The following is a 16,148-nucleotide window of genomic DNA, read 5'->3' on the forward strand; positions in this document are numbered from 1 at the left end:
TGTTGAAGGGAACAAATGATTCTGTTTTTAATTCCTACAAAATTGTGATGCTTTTCATTGTTTTGCTGCTTGTTCAGTGTTATGGTACTAAATTCCAATTTGCAAACATGGATTTATGCATGCGCAAGAAGGCAAGTTTTTTTGCCATGTTGAATGAAATTAGTTATAATACATTTGGGTGTGTTTGGCCATATTGAATGAAATTGTATGTATAATACAATAATAACTACTTAATGCACATATTGTGTATCAACTATCAATACTCTTAACCAAACAGGCAGACTCAGACAAATGATTTATACCAACAACAACAGTGATTTATACCCTTGTTATCAAATAAACGGACAAGACATCCACTACAAGATATTTTGTATATTTGTATTTATATTTATGGAATGGAATATGGAATTTATATTTTTATATTTATATAAAAATAATAAATACAAACTTTTTGGCACTAGAACTACATAAGCAAGAAACACTTAATCAAATTAATGAAAGCCTAACAACATAAAGATATAGGAAAGAAAACTCGGGCCCAATCTAAACTAGCAACCAAACTAAGGGACCAAGCCAAACCAACTATACAACAAGAAAAGAATACAAGAATACGCACAAAACACAACAACAACAACAACAACAAAAAAACCCTAACCACATACCCAACCCAAAACTACCGGGAACTGACCAAAACATGGAGACAAACACACCAAACAAATCAAATACCATCAACATTAAAAATTTATAGTCCGGTCTCGTGCCCTTGTGCACCTTTTTCGGTTTGGCTTTAAGTTTGGAATTAATCAGTTTTCCTTCAAATTTATACGCTCAAAGTTCTTCATAACCTCATCGAATAAACCAAAAGATGATCTTGCATCCGCCTTACCAACCCCACTCTCACGCCCCGTGAGTTAAGTATCACTCACGATTGAACCGGCCTTCGAAGTATCAAGCGGAATAGTCACCCCGGAAGTAATAATGAATACAATTATACTTTCGTGGCCCAATGGTTCAACCCCAATACCTTGAGTATTGGACACGATTGAGGTTAAGTGTTCGATATATGGCTCTGTAAAAAGCACGTGAGGGACCCGGACGTAGGAATTTGACCTGATCTACATGCTCGTATAGATTGATGGATCGGGTTTTGCTGCGGTTCGAGTTTTTGCCGAAACGTGTGTGCGTGAAAAATGATAAAACGCTTGTAGGTGGTTTTTAACCCCGTCAATGATTCCAAATCCAGCTTTCCAAACAAAAAATTAAATTAAATATTAAATATTAAATGATAATAATAATAATAATAATAATAATAATAATAATAATAATAATAATAATAACTTAAATAATAATAATAATAATGATAATAATAATAATAATTTATTAATTAATATTAATACTATATTGTTAATTAATTAATATTAATACTAATTAATTAATTAATTAATTAATTAATGTATTAATTAATTTAACACGGTAATAAATATATAAATATAATATAATATAATATAATATAATATAATATAATATAATATAAATAATTAATAAATAAATTAAATTAAATAATACCAGTAATAAAAAGGACATAACGGAAGCGAAGTGCACATACAAAAGCAGCAGCACACAAATCGATTTCACAGCTGATACTCACCGAAACCCTAATTCCATCCAATATCATCAACATCTTCATACAAAATACAAACCCTAAATCCTAACAGTATCAACTTTCTTCTTAAATACTTCAAATCATTTCCTGCTCTAACGGATTCTCAATTGTAATTTCGTGATTCATTCGTTATCAATTTCAGCTGTTTTTTTTTTTTTTTCATTTATTTATTGCGATTAATCGGTTTCTTGTCTCAATTTCATAAAAAAATTTAATTTTAAAAAGTGCACACAAAAATCCAGTTCACGTTTTTTGTTTGTGTAATCCGAATTAATTAAGATTTTCCCTTTTTAGAAATAAAATATCGAAACTATACATTTTCCTTTACAAGTTCGAAAATTTTAATTTTAATTTGAGGAGTAATCGAGAAACTGATAGAAAATGGTAGGAGGTGGAAGTAGAAAGGATGGTCCAATAGCAATCAGCAGCACTAATGTTTTTGCGGCACTTAGTAGCAAAAAGAAGAAGAAATCAGATGCTTCTTCTTCTTCTTCTAAAAAGGGTTCTAAGAACGATGAAGAGGGAAATGAACAGGTTTTTTGGGCTCCTGCACCTTTGACGACGAAGTCATGGGCGGATGTGGACGATGAGGATGATGATGATTATTTTGCGACTACCGCGCCGCCACCTGTTTGGGGTGGTGGAGATGATGGAGATAATGTCAAAGGAAATGAAACTCCAGTTGAGGTGATAAAAGCATAAATGCATAATGCACTCTTCTTGTAATTCATTCCCTTTTTTATAATTACTTATCTGATATCATGTGTTTGTGATGCTATCGTGATAAGTTTGGGAGAGTATGGATTGATCTATTAGGGGGTGTTTGGGTGGGCTTAGTTTCCAAGCTCATTGTGCAATGCTAATGGCTGAACAAAAGGGTAGTTGCAAAAGTGGTATTACTTTTTTTGGGAATTTAGGTAACCTATGTTAGTATATTTCTGGGATATTTGCTTTTATTATTATGTAGATACATGACACATGGTACATGATACATGATGATACATGATACATGACTAGAGTCATAGTTTGATTCCTTGTTCTTTTGGTATGATTGTTATTTATGGAACTACTTTATTTTTCATTTTATGCATTCAGGCTTAAAGATTGGAATTATTACTTGAAAGTTAAGAAAAGTCGGTTGATTAATGCCTGAATGCTAGTAAATAAAAGTTGGTCAAAAGATATATAACCGTTAATATTCTTGCATTAACGTGGTGGTACGTAAGCAAGTCCGCAAATTTTGTTGGTATATGCAAATATGCGTTACCTTAATGGCTGATAAGAATGCTATGTTTAGTACTCTATACTCGTGATTATGGTACACATCTTCAAAAAAGCGCAAATTACACGTATGGTAAATTTGTAGATATGTAGGAATAGGTTTTGCTATAGGAATGTCATCTATCATGATCAAAAGAGTAGGTAATTGATAGTTTTCTGAATATTTTATTTGTAGGAAACTGAAAGTGAAGATGAAGGCCTTGTTGAAACTGATGATGAAGAAAATGATCACGAACCAGAAGTTCTACACGAGGAGCCAGTTATCGAAAAGATGACTGAAGTTTTGCCTCCCAAGGACACTGACAGGCAGCTTTCAAAGAAAGAACTTAAGAAGAAGGAGCTTGCAGAGCTTGAAGCAGTGCTTGCTGAGTTAGGGTTGAATGAGACCTCTGGCAAAGAGAATCCTGGTACGTTAATGAAATTTCTCATCAATCATAATCCAAGAAAAACATGTTTTTTGTTATTATGCCATGTCTATTTTTGTCGTGTGCTAGATTTTGTACACCTGTGCGTTAATCAGAGTAGCTTAAGCTTTACCCTTTTGAAACATGGTTTGTATGACATGTAATAGGAGCCAATACAAGTTATGCTCAAGTTAATTTTTATTTAGGCCTGAAATCAACCGCCCTAAGATATACTGTTTAACATAAATTTAGTATACCCTGCTTGGATTATAAATTTAAAAGTACCATCTTAGAGTTGCAGACATTACAGAGACGGACAAATATTTGTGACTGTTTCGAAGTTCTACTCTTTCTAATTCAACGTATGATGAGGATTTTGAATTTATGTGTGTAATGAGTAATACCTTAATAATGTTAATTATTAACAAATATCTAGAGAGGGTGTTTTGCATGAGAATGTCAATGTAACAATAGTTTGTTTCCTTGAAGCAAGATTAGATAATGTGTATTCAAAACCTTCTTTGTAAATAACTTTCCTTACTCTTCTAAAAATATACATTATTGAGTTAATGCCTGTTCAAAACCCTCTTCATAAAATTGTATATAACTTTCCAAACTGATTGCAAGTTTGGAACTTTATCAAGAGTTTGAGCTATGACTGATATTTATGTCACCCCAGACTCCAATAGAAATTTAGGATACACCATTGACAGTTGTTCAGACTCCCTTGGTATCGTTTGCTATTTAAGCTGTACTTTTTTATTTTTTATTTAGTATAAAAAATGGTACCACATGAGCATGTAATTGTATTCGTACATCCACATACTAGATGCTGCCCAAGAGAAGGTAGATAATCAAACTGGAGCAGAAAAGAAAGACAAAAATGTGGTTCCCGGTGAGACCAAAAGTGCAAAAAAGAAAAAGAAAGACAAGTCTAAAGATGCAAAAGAACAAGATGTCCCGAAAGAGCCCGAGACTGAGAAGTCAATAGCAGAAAATAAAGACAAAGCTGAAGACTTATCTGGAGTCGATATGAAAGAGAAATTGAAGAAAATGGCTTCCATGAAGAAGAAAAAATCCAGCAAGGAAATTGATGGTGCCGCCAGAGCTGCCGCCAGTGAGGCGGCTGCACGGAGTGCAAGGCTTGCAGCAGCCAAGAAGAAAGAGAAGAGTCACTACAACCAGCAGCCTGTAAGGTAAGCGTCGTTGTTAGAGTGTGTATGAGTGTATCGTACATCGTAATAAACCTTCTTCGTATAATGGTTTTGTTTTGAGATGACTTTTCACATAGCTACCATAATGTTTACTTGCCGACTTACTCAAAAGTTTGGATTTTTGACAAATACTGTTGGTTATTTTTATTATACATGTTATATCCCAAATTATGTGTAGAATCTTATTTTTGTTTTTACTTATTTCCTTGCATATGCCATGTGTGCGTTTGAACCATTGTAAATCATGCTTTGCTTTTAATGAGTCAACATGCATGGAAAGATATTCAGATGGTCTTATCTTGTCATTTACAGTATTCTTTGTGATTGGTTGTGCGAAATTTGGTATGAATTCTAACCCAGATCTCACAAACTAAATGTGAGAGTTTTGTAAAGAACGTACATGTTTGACGAGTTCTTAGTTACCAAACTTGTTATACAAATTAACATTGGTTTACACTAGAAGCTGTGATTCCAATTCTGGAATTTTAAGTTCTATTTTCCTACTGAAAACGGCTAAACCAAACATTGGAGATTATAGTGGAATTTTAGGAATTTTCATTTTATTTTTGAAAAAATAAAAGAGAAGAAAGAAAAAGCATTCATTTAAAAAGGTGAAAAGAAAACAAAGCAGAGACGGGACCAATCGTGAAAGAAAATAGATGTACGTACAAAAGGTATAAGAGAGTACAGGTAATGGTAATATGACTATACAAAAACCATTGTTAGCCATGCAAAAGAATCAGGTCTTAATCTTTACTGATTGTTAACATTTGATCTAACTAAGTCTAGCTGTTAAGACTTTTGTTAAGACTTTCAGATCGAGCAGCTATTTGCACATATTGACAGTGGCGAGTGTAGAGTTTTCGGAGTGGATCCTATGACCCCACTAGTGCGAAATTTCTTTAAATTATATACTCTTCAATGTGACACTACTAAATTTATTAAGTAAACAATCACTAAAGTGCACTTCAAATATAACTAGTTTTGAAATTGTTTTTTGAACACGTGAATTTTCATCCTGGATTCGCCACTTTCGCCACTGTGGTATTAAACGACTTGCTAAGCATCGGTTGCATGAAGAAATTGGCAAAGAATTGCAGCAAACTAATTCAAGATCATGATCTGTACAAGTCCAGAAGTACAAAGTAGATTTACCTTGAGGACATTGCAACATAATGGACGACAAATGAATACATTACAATGACTTACAAAATTACCAATTGACAATCAAGTCGAAACCATCGGTTCTCTGTTACATACAAACTACTGAAATGGATCACTTTTAAAAGACAAATATGTACCTGCAAGACTTCCATATTTGCTCTGGTTCCGCCCTTCTATTAACAATTTCAACCGTTCTTAGGGTCTTAACAACACCCTTTTAGCATATATAACTTTAAATACAACAAAACCCTTCAGTTCTCAGTTAATTAAAACCACATTTCTATGCTGCAATAAGTTGTGCCTCATGTTGTCAAAATGTACATTGCTTCACATTTAATAATTTTTGCTCTATAGACCAAATTACATATTTTTTACATTTCAAGCTTGCTGATGATGGGAGTCTTCAGTAAAAGAAGGTTTCCCATTACTGCTACTGATTTCAGACTTGCATAATGGACACGTTGCATTTATCTTCAACCACCTATCAACACACTCTGTATGGAACACATGTGTACATGGGAGCTCCCTCAATAAATCATCATCTGTGTACTTCGCCAAGCAAATGCAACAGACCTGCATATTTAAAAAAAAAATAATTAAGTTAAAGATTCAATCTTGGCAATTATAGATTCAACCTCATATGAACCTCGGGTTCAAATAACATAAACAACAGGTCTATGCAGTGTACATTCAAATAACATAACGAACCCAACCTGCGCGACCTGCCCATTTTGCCAATGGAAATAAAAAAACTTACAGCATCTTCACCAGAGATGGCACGTTCGTTTTCAGTCCCTGCTGCTAAAAGTCCACCTTCATCAACTCCTGAATCAAGCTCCTTCTTAACCTCAGTCATCTTTAATTTAAATTTGTGTGTCGGTAATGCATTAATAGAATCTTCACTTGCTCCTCTAATTTGATTATCCTCGCGTATGCCAAGTATCGAAATGATACATGGTAAGCAGCAACAAATCATTCCACATAAGATGAACGGCATGGCATACCCAATACAGCTAATTGTAAGATAAACTATGCATAACCTGTGAATAAGATGAGATTATACAGTTTATGATAAAGTTGAAGGATAGTTACATTGTTTTAGAATATAAAAAGTGTAGTACAAATAGCACCTGTACAAATTTGGGGCATCGGCAGAAGACGAGTGGTCACCAAAGATCCATACATTTCCGACAACAAACCAAACAGCAAAAAAGCAATCTAAAGCCATCTTGAAATGATCCACAAACATATTAAGCCTGCAACAGAAAAAAATAACATAATACAAGTAAACCACACTTTGTACAAAATTAGATGTAATTGGAGAAAGATTAGCAGGTTTGGTAACAGGTCAAAACGGATTTCCCTTGCATAGAGCTAGATATGACCATATGGGCAGGTTTGGTAGCAGGTGACAGTAGGCTTTTGTAACGGGTTATCTTCTACTACGAGTGAAAATATCAACACATAAACACACGTCTCCACTTTTTATATCATACTTGATGCTTTAACTGCGATTTACTGATACATTTGTACAACATTGCAAGAAACCCGAGGCCGTTGGTGTCAAAATAAAACTCAAGTGACTTTCAATCTTTTGAGTCACGACTATAAAATTAAATATTAACTAAAAAAGATGATATGTTACAAATAAGTTTGTTTTAGCTAGCTACTTCCACTTCAGATGGCACGTTTGAAATAACTATCAAACGAAATTGACCCATTCATACATAAATGGGTCAATACTGCCACCTCGATATGAAACAATCACGTATATGGGCATCAACTAGAGCATAGTGACAATCTACAAGAATAGTTGTCCAGCATTATAGATTTATAGGTCTTAAGAGTTCTTGTTTGTCCCTGTTGGCTTTGTCTTAATGATAATTTTTTCTAGTATAAATGGAGAAGTGAACAACATAGAGATTAGCATGTTAACTTAAACAACGTTAGTAAACAAACAATACATGCTTATATCTATATAAGGCAGTTATATGCTTGACTAGGTGAGTTGGTTCTAAGTACTGTATATACTGAAAAAGTACATGCAATAATAGCAAGCAATTTAAAAGCTAGATTGTAAAATTTTAAAGGCAAAAAAGCAAATTACCTAACATTTGGACCTGGAACATTTTGTACATTCGAAGTGTTTGAAGACGTAGGCTGATGAGTTTCTTCTTCTGAAGAAGGTGCGAATGAGATTGTTATATAAGAATTTGGTTCAGGTGAATTATTCCCCTCAGAAAGTGGCTGCCGAATTTGACTTGATCTTTGACTAGTAGCTTGATTACGGTGAAGATAACGCCAGTATAAAAGTGGAAGACTTGCAGTACAACCAGAAGCATAACCAACAACCCAAGCAAACAAAGGATTTTGTGGCTTTTCACCTTGTGAAATATACAAGACAATAATAGCTGCAAGTATTTGTACTGATGTGAATAATAGCTCAATTGAAATCCATAACAAAGTGTTAAACGGACTCCATCTTTGGCGGGCCCCAGATGCATTTGATCCACTTGATGAAGATTGACCAGAATCAGCGGTTGAAACATGGGGGCTATGAGATGACCCATTAAGAGGAGAATTAACAGATGATTGAGATGAGGAAGCGTCCATGCTGCCTCTTTCTACGTCAATAAAATGCACGTTTTCATGATTCTCAATGAGCAAAGGGTAATCATCTGTTAGATTGTTCTGTTCTTGCGAGATAACAGCCATCCTAATACACCAAAAAAAAAAAAAAAAAAAAAAAATAAAAAAAAATTTGAAAAAATGTCACAAAACTGAACTGCAATAGTTTACTCCGTATTAAATTCTAAAACAAACAGTAGCATGTATCATACACGTCACAAGGTTTCATTGTTGTCTCCATTTCAAGATTGAGACATATAGTCCTCTATATCAACCTCAAAGCTTTACAAATTAGATCTTAAGCAAACTAATGATTACGACACATGTTGCGTCACATACCTAGAATAATAATTACTACAAGATATAAGCATGTGAACACCACATACAAGATGAAGTTCCTAGAAGCTCAATGCATAACAAACACGGCATACGCCGATTAGACCAAAATCTAATTAACTACAACATTAGGCATTAACGTAGCTAATACGCGCTAATGACCTCCAAAGGTAGCTTACAAGTTATAACAGTATAGCCTACTACTAGGTAATAACTTTCAACAGCCATTAAATTAAATTCAGGCACTCACAGCTCCAGAAGAGCTCAACATACAACATACATACATTTCGCGAATTCAACAAACGTCAATCCAAAACCCTAATTTTCCAACAATCTAGCCATTCGTAGACTAAATATTTATGAGCTTAACAGATGATCGGCAGAAAAAAAAAAAAAAAAAATGAAATTAAAACCGGAGACAAACGGTTAGTATAATTGTAATAAATTTATCATAATGAGTAGGATTTCAATATAAATATAAATATAGATAGATATAGATATTTGTTATAATTCAGTAGGCTTATAACTACCTTTAGTGGTTTGATTCTTGATGTTATAATTCAGTAGGCTTATAACTACCTTTAGTGGTTTGATTCTTGATGTTATAATTCAGTAGGCTTATAACTACCTTTAGTGATTTGATTCTTGATTTAGAATACTAATAATGAAGTGTAAGAACAAAGATGATAATGGAGAGAAAGAAAGAAACACTTTGTAAGTGTGAGAAATGGTGCAAGTTTAATGCTTGCATTCATGAGTATTTATAGCCTAAAATCTCAATATAAAAATACATACTTTGTGTACCAAAATTGACTATATGTATACACCAAAATTGACTATCCATATCTATATTATTATTATTATTATAACACTCCCCCTTGGATAGCAATTTTATTTTGTTGAAGATCAACTATAAATTACTGCCTCGTTAAAAACCTTGCTAAAGAAAACCCAGTGGGAAAAAACTTTAGCTAAGGGAAAAAGAGTGCAGCATGGAGTTGACTCCCCCTCAAGTAGACATCGCTTCAGCTGTTACATCTTTTGAACATGTCTCATGCCAATGTTATGAACGTGTGTTCTGAAAATAGCAGTTGGAAGTGCTTTCGTGAAAAGATCAGCAGAGTTTTTGCTAGATTGCACATATCTCATTTCAATCTGGTTGTCCTTAATGAGATTTTGAGTGTATGAGAAGAATCTAGGTGGTATGTGTTTTGTTCGGTCACTTTTGATATACCCTTCTTTCATCTGTGCTATGCAAGCTGCATTATCTTCATAGATAGTTGTTGGACTTTTATCGCGTTCTAGTCCACAAGAATCAGTAATGAGTTGTGTCATTGATCTCAACCAAAAACATTCTCGAGTAGCTTCATGTAATGCAATCACTTCGGCATGATTTGACGATGTAGCAACAAGTGTTTGTTTTTGAGAACGCCATGATATTGCAGTACCTCCATTTAGGAATACATATCCAGTTTGAGATTTAGCTTTATGTGGATCAGATAAATAACCTGCATCTGCATAACCAACCAAATCTTGTTTTGATTCGTTAGAATAAAATAATCCTAAATCAGTAGTTCCTCGAAGGTATCGAAATATGTGTTTGATCCCATTCCAGTGTCTTTTGGTAGGAGCAGAGCTGAACCTTGCCAACAAATTAACTGCAAAAGAAATGTCAGGTCTTGTACAATTTGTAAGATACATAAGAGCTCCAATTGCACTAAGATATGGTACTTCTGGTCCAAGAATGTCTTCTTGATCTTCACATGGACGAAATGGATCAGCTTCAACATTGAGTGATCTAACAACCATAGGAGTACTTAATGGTTTTGCCTTGTCCATATTGAAACGTTTCAAAATCTTTTCAGTATATGTTGTTTGATGTACAAGTAAACCATTAGGCATATGCTCAATTTGTAAACCAAGGCAATACTTGGTTTTTCCGAGATCTTTCATTTCAAATTCTTTCTTTAAAAGTTGAATGGCTTCATGGATCTCTTTATTTGTACCTATGATGTTAAGATCATCAACATAAACAGCTATGATCACATATCCGGATGTTGTTTTCTTAATGAAAACACAAGGGCAAGTAAGATTATTTGTATACCCTTTGCTTATCAAGTAATCACTTAATCGGTTATACCACATACGTCCCGATTATTTTAACCCATATAAAGATCTTTGTAATTTAATCGAATACATTTCTTTGGGTTTTGCATTTGATGCTTCTGGTACCTTAAATCCTTCAGGTATCTTCATATATATATCACTATCAAGTGATCCATATAGATAAGCAGTCACAACATCCATGAGATGCATTTCTAAATTTTTAGAAACTGCCAGACTGATTAAGTACCTAAAAGTAATTGCATCCATAACAGGAGAATAAGTTTCTTCATAATCAATTCCCGGTCTTTGAGAAAAACCTTGAGCTACAAGTCTAGCTTTATACCTTGTAACTTCATTTTTCTCATTTCTTTTTCGGACAAAAATCCATCTGTATCCTACAGGTTTCACATCTTTAGGAGTGAGAATGATGGATCCGAAAACTTTTCTTTTATTGAGTGATTCTAATTCAGCTCGTATTGCTTCTTTCCATTGAGCCCAATCATGTCTATTTTGACATTCAACCATAGATGTTGGTTCTGGATCATCATCATTATTCATGATGTCATATGCAACATTAAATGAAAATTTCTCATCAAGATTTTTCATTTCATTTCGGTTCCATAATATTTTTGAATATGCATAATTGATTGCAATTTCTGTATTGACATCATCAATCTCCTCTGCAGTAGGAGTACTGATTTGTGGTTCTTCTTGAACACTTTCTTTTACTTCATTATCAGCTGATTTTCTTTTTCGAGGATTTTTATCCTTTGAACCGATTGGTCTTCCACGTTTCTGACGTGGCAAAGATTCATGAGTGACGTTATTGCCAGCTTTTGGAATTTCAATTCGAGCTGGAGTATTTACTGCTGGTATATATGATTTTGTCACCGTTTTTGTATCTGTAAATGCATCAGGCAATTGATTTGCAAGTTCTTGTATATGCATTATCTTTTGAACTTCTGTCTCGCATTCTTTTGTGCGAGGATCAAGATACTTTAATTGAGGTTCACACCATGAAACATCATTTTCTTTATTTTTCATTTCTCCCCCCTAATCTAGGGAACAATGTTTCATTAAAATGACAATCAGCAAAACGTGCTGTAAAAACGTCACCTGTCATAGGTTCAATATACCTTAATATTGAAGATGTTTCATATCCAACATATATTCCCAACCTCCTTTGAGGACCCATTTTTGTACGTTGTGGTGTCGCAATTGGAACATACACTGCACAACCAAATGTTCTAAGATGGGAAATATTTGGCTCTTGACCAAAAGCAAGTTGTAGGGGGGAATATTTATGACTTGCACTTGGTCTGATGCGAATCAATGCAGCAGCATGTAAAATTGCATGACCCCATATAGATACAGGGAGTTTTGTTCTCATTATCAATGGTCTAGCGATTAACTGTAAACGTTTAATCAATGACTCGGCTAAACCATTTTGTGTATGCACATGAGCAACAGAATGTTCAACAACAATTCCTATAGACATGCAATAGTCATTAAATGCTTGAGATGTAAATTCACCAGCATTATCAAGTCTCACCCTTTTAATGGTGTAATCAGGAAAATGAGCTCTCAATTTAATAATTTGGGCAAGAAATTTTGAAAATGCCACATTACGGCTTGATAACAGACAAACATGAGACCATCTGCTAGATGCGTCTATTAGAACCATGAAATATCTAAATGGTCCACATGGTGGATGAATTGGTCCACATATATCACCTTGAATTCTTTCAAGAAACATTGGTGATTCTTTCTCAACCTTAAGTGGTGAGGGTCTAGTTATCAATTTTCCAAGAGAGCAAGATGTACATGGAACCATTGTATCATGATGGATTTTTCTATCCTTTAGTGGATGTCCATGAGTACATTCAATAATCCTTTTCATCATTGTTGATCCTGGATGGCCTAATCTGTTATGCCATAAACTGAATACACCAGGATCAATATATTTTTCGTTAACTACCATATGTATTTCTGGTACATTTATATGTGTATAATGTAATCCAGAACTAAGTCTTGGCAGTTTTTCAACCACATGACTCTTGTCAGTGATACTTAAATATTTCTCATTTTCTGTTGTCACTGACTGATAATCATACCCGTTAAGGTATATGTCGGAGAAACTCAATAAATTTCTGCTTGACTTGGGAGAAAATAAGGCATCATTTATTAAAAATTTTGTACCATTTGGTAGTATGAAATTTGCCTTTCCTATCCCTTTTATCAAGTTAGCAGGTCCTGATATTGTATGTATAGTTCCTTCCGTTGGTTTTAGATCAATAAAATATTTCTCGGATTTAAGTATAGTGTGTGTAGTTCCACTGTCTGCTATACAGAGATCTCCACCACTTGATTGATGTTGTATTCCAGCAAAATTCATATTGAACTTCATATATAAGAAATAAATAGTGAGTACATTAATATTACACAATATTTTAAACGCAAATAGATAGTACTGAAACATTTAGCAAACATAATGACAAAGACAGACGATATTAAATCGTTTATTTTTCAAAAGACACACAACTTAAACATTCAAGAAATCTTCATATAAATCAGATGGTTTCTCAGTGACTGTTGGATCAATATTATCCACAAAATTTACTTCCTTTTCTTTACCTTTCAGCGAATCCTGATACATCTTAACAAGATGTTTAGATGTTCGGCAAGTATTAGCCCAGTGGCCCATTCTACCACATCTGTAGCAAGATTCTTCAGAATTTTTAGAAGAATTTTCTTCAACATCTTGTTTAATGGGCTTGTTTTGTGGTTGATATTTATATTTTCGTGGATTACTATTTCTTTGACCACCACGGCCACGACCACGACCACGTCCACGCCCATTACCATTACCATAAGGATGGTTTCTACCATAGTTATGGCTTTTGGCATGATGATGGTGATGGTTATTATAACCACGACCTTGCCCGCGTCCTTGTCCCTGTTTATAATTATTTGCAGTATTTGCTTCAGGGATTGCAAGTGTACCAGTAGGACGGGATTGCTGATTTTTCATTAATAGCTCATCATTTTGCTCTGCAACTAAGAGATATGAATTAAGTTCAGGATATGTTTTGAACTTTAGCATTCTCAAATTTCTTTGCACTGTGATGTTTGCAGCATTCATTGTGGAGAAAGTTTTCTCCATCATGTCTGCATCACTAATTTCATGTCCACAGAATTTAAGTTGTGAACATGTATTATACAGAGCTGAGCTGTATTCATTTACTTTCTTAAAGTCTTGGAACCTTAATGTTCTCCATTGTTCCATTGCAGCTGGAAGTAAAATTTCTCTTTGATTATTGAATCTGCTTTTGAGACCTTCCCATAAAACATGGGGATCTTCTACAGTCACATAATTATTTTGTAAGCATTCATCAATATGTTGATGAATAAAGCAACATGCCGTAGCTTGTTCTTTTTCAGAACAAGTGTTGTTTTCATTTATGGTTTCAAGAATGCCCATTGATTTAAGATGCATTTTTACTTTTATAACCCATGGCATGTAGTTGTTTCCAGTTGATTCTAAAGGAGTAAATTTAAGCTTTTCCAGATTCGACATTTTCTATTATCAAAAATTAAAACAAACATCATGATAAATTAGAGTCAATTTATATTCATAAGTATATAAACATTAAACATAAATTTAATATAACATAAATGATAAGTAGGTGACAGTGTTGACCATGTGTAAGCAATCATAAATAAATGTTATATAACAAAAATATAAATATTAGTAAACATAAATGAAAATTTGGCGACAGTGTCGACCATATATTTTTTTCAGGTGGTATAACCGACCTATATCATTCTGGTGGTATAACCGACCATATATCATTTTGGTGGTATAACCGACCATATATCATTTTGGTGGTATAACCGACCATATATCATTTTGGTGGCAGAGCCAACCATATTTAGTATTAAGATTATCGTGCTGATAACGTGTTATAATTCAGTAGGCTTATAACTACCTTTAGTGGTTTGATTCTTGATGTTATAATTCAGTAGGCTTATAACTACCTTTAGTGGTTTGATTCTTGATGTTATAATTCAGTAGGCTTATAACTACCTTTAGTGATTTGATTCTTGATTTAGAATACTAATAATGAAGTGTAAGAACAAAGATGATAATGGAGAGAAAGAAAGAAACACTTTATAAGTGTGAGAAATGGTGCAAGTTTAATGCTTGCATTCATGAGTATTTATAGCCTAAAATCTCAATATAAAAATACATACTTTGTGTACCAAAATTGACTATATGTATACACCAAAATTGACTATCCATATCTATATTATTATTATTATTATAACAATATTAAATTAAATATATATATAATTACAATAATAAAACGTGTACCGGCAATCTAACGTCGAATTGAAGAATTCTGCAGAAGAATGAAACCTGAAATTGATGTTTATTGTTGATTTTTTCAATCGATTTAAGAAATGAAGCTCAGCTTTTATCGACCATTAACTTTACCGACTTCGTCTGTGTGCTCAACGCATAAACGGCATATTAGAGACATTATTATATTATTAACATTGTCTTTTATCAGTAAATAAATAAAATAAATAAACAAAACGCGTATTTTAACTTACGGCTTTTCAGATCGCTAGTTTACAAATACTACAACATAACCCAAGTCCCAGATGTGATACGGGGAGGTGAGACGTAGTCAATCTCTCCTCTACTCTAGAATAAAAGATAAGTCTTCTCTCTAACCACGAGTTGAGACCACCGGTAAGAGAAAGTCATCTTCCTCTCTACTAATTTACATATAACTAATGTATTGTTTTAACAATATACGGAGTATATTTTGATTTTATGCGGAGTATATCTATCTACTCCCTTGGTCGCGCATCTCTTGGTATAACTAATGTCGAGTACGTCAGAAATTTAAATGTGAAAATTTGTAACACCTCATCCCACACCCTATTAAAAAATAAAGTATTGATATTTTATAAGTTTAAAGTTGTAGCTAACTAATATCTCCTATCGTGATTTTTATTGTTAACCTTGAGATATCCAATTACTCGTCTTCTTATGAATTTTTAAGTCCTTGTTCGAGGTTTATAGATGAGCCCTTATAAACATTAAATTTTTCAATACATGTACATATAAAAAATATGTATACAATATCATTTAGGCCAAAATAAATATATATCTAATATGATCTTTGTAACTAATTAAATACCGATGAACATTTTATGTATTTAAACCCACTTATTATTTAGCCGAAAATAACTATGTATTTAATATCGTATTTGTGAAAGAGATATATATACATATACATATATGCGAATCTTTTAAACATTTAGGGCCCTGTTCGACTG

General features: G+C 33.5%; 2 protein-coding genes across 2 annotated transcripts; one reads left to right on the forward strand and one right to left on the reverse strand.

Moving 5' to 3' along the window:
• The first annotated feature begins 1,643 nt into the window (after positions 1 to 1,643).
• LOC139883618 (uncharacterized) lies at positions 1,644 to 4,825 on the forward strand. The gene is made up of 3 exons (XM_071867775.1): positions 1,644 to 2,350; positions 3,120 to 3,351; positions 4,178 to 4,825. Exons 1-3 carry the CDS (start codon positions 2,045 to 2,047, stop codon positions 4,546 to 4,548), a joined length of 909 nt encoding a protein of 302 aa, XP_071723876.1. The 5' UTR covers positions 1,644 to 2,044; the 3' UTR covers positions 4,549 to 4,825.
• Positions 4,826 to 5,748: 923 nt separating this feature from the next.
• LOC139883629 (E3 ubiquitin-protein ligase At4g11680-like) lies at positions 5,749 to 15,328 on the reverse strand. The gene is made up of 5 exons (XM_071867785.1): positions 15,172 to 15,328; positions 7,834 to 8,442; positions 6,857 to 6,982; positions 6,484 to 6,766; positions 5,749 to 6,299 (listed from the first exon to the last, which is right to left on the reverse strand). The coding sequence occupies exons 2-5, from the start codon at positions 8,439 to 8,441 to the stop codon at positions 6,105 to 6,107; spliced, it is 1,212 nt and encodes a 403-aa protein (XP_071723886.1). The 5' UTR covers position 8,442; positions 15,172 to 15,328; the 3' UTR covers positions 5,749 to 6,104.
• Between the last annotated feature and the right edge of the window lie 820 nt (positions 15,329 to 16,148).

This window comes from Rutidosis leptorrhynchoides, chromosome 1 (genome assembly GCF_046630445.1).
Source record: "Rutidosis leptorrhynchoides isolate AG116_Rl617_1_P2 chromosome 1, CSIRO_AGI_Rlap_v1, whole genome shotgun sequence".
Taxonomy (NCBI): Eukaryota; Viridiplantae; Streptophyta; class Magnoliopsida; order Asterales; family Asteraceae; genus Rutidosis; species Rutidosis leptorrhynchoides.

Bases quoted from the DNA above. Each gene is read 5' to 3' on its own strand.
- LOC139883618 (XM_071867775.1), top strand. From the start codon at position 2,045: ATGGTAGGAGGTGGAAGTAGAAAGGATGGTCCAATAGCAATCAGCAGC. The intron at 2,351-3,119 runs GTGATAAAAGCA...TTTTATTTGTAG, and splicing joins GAAATGAAACTCCAGTTGAG to GAAACTGAAAGTGAAGATGA. The intron at 3,352-4,177 runs GTACGTTAATGA...TCCACATACTAG, and splicing joins CTCTGGCAAAGAGAATCCTG to ATGCTGCCCAAGAGAAGGTA.
- LOC139883629 (XM_071867785.1), bottom strand. From the start codon at position 8,441: ATGGCTGTTATCTCGCAAGAACAGAACAATCTAACAGATGATTACCCT. The intron at 6,983-7,833 runs GTAATTTGCTTT...TTTCTGTTGCAG, and splicing joins GTTCCAGGTCCAAATGTTAG to GCTTAATATGTTTGTGGATC. The intron at 6,767-6,856 runs GTGCTATTTGTA...TCTTATTCACAG, and splicing joins GATGCCCCAAATTTGTACAG to GTTATGCATAGTTTATCTTA.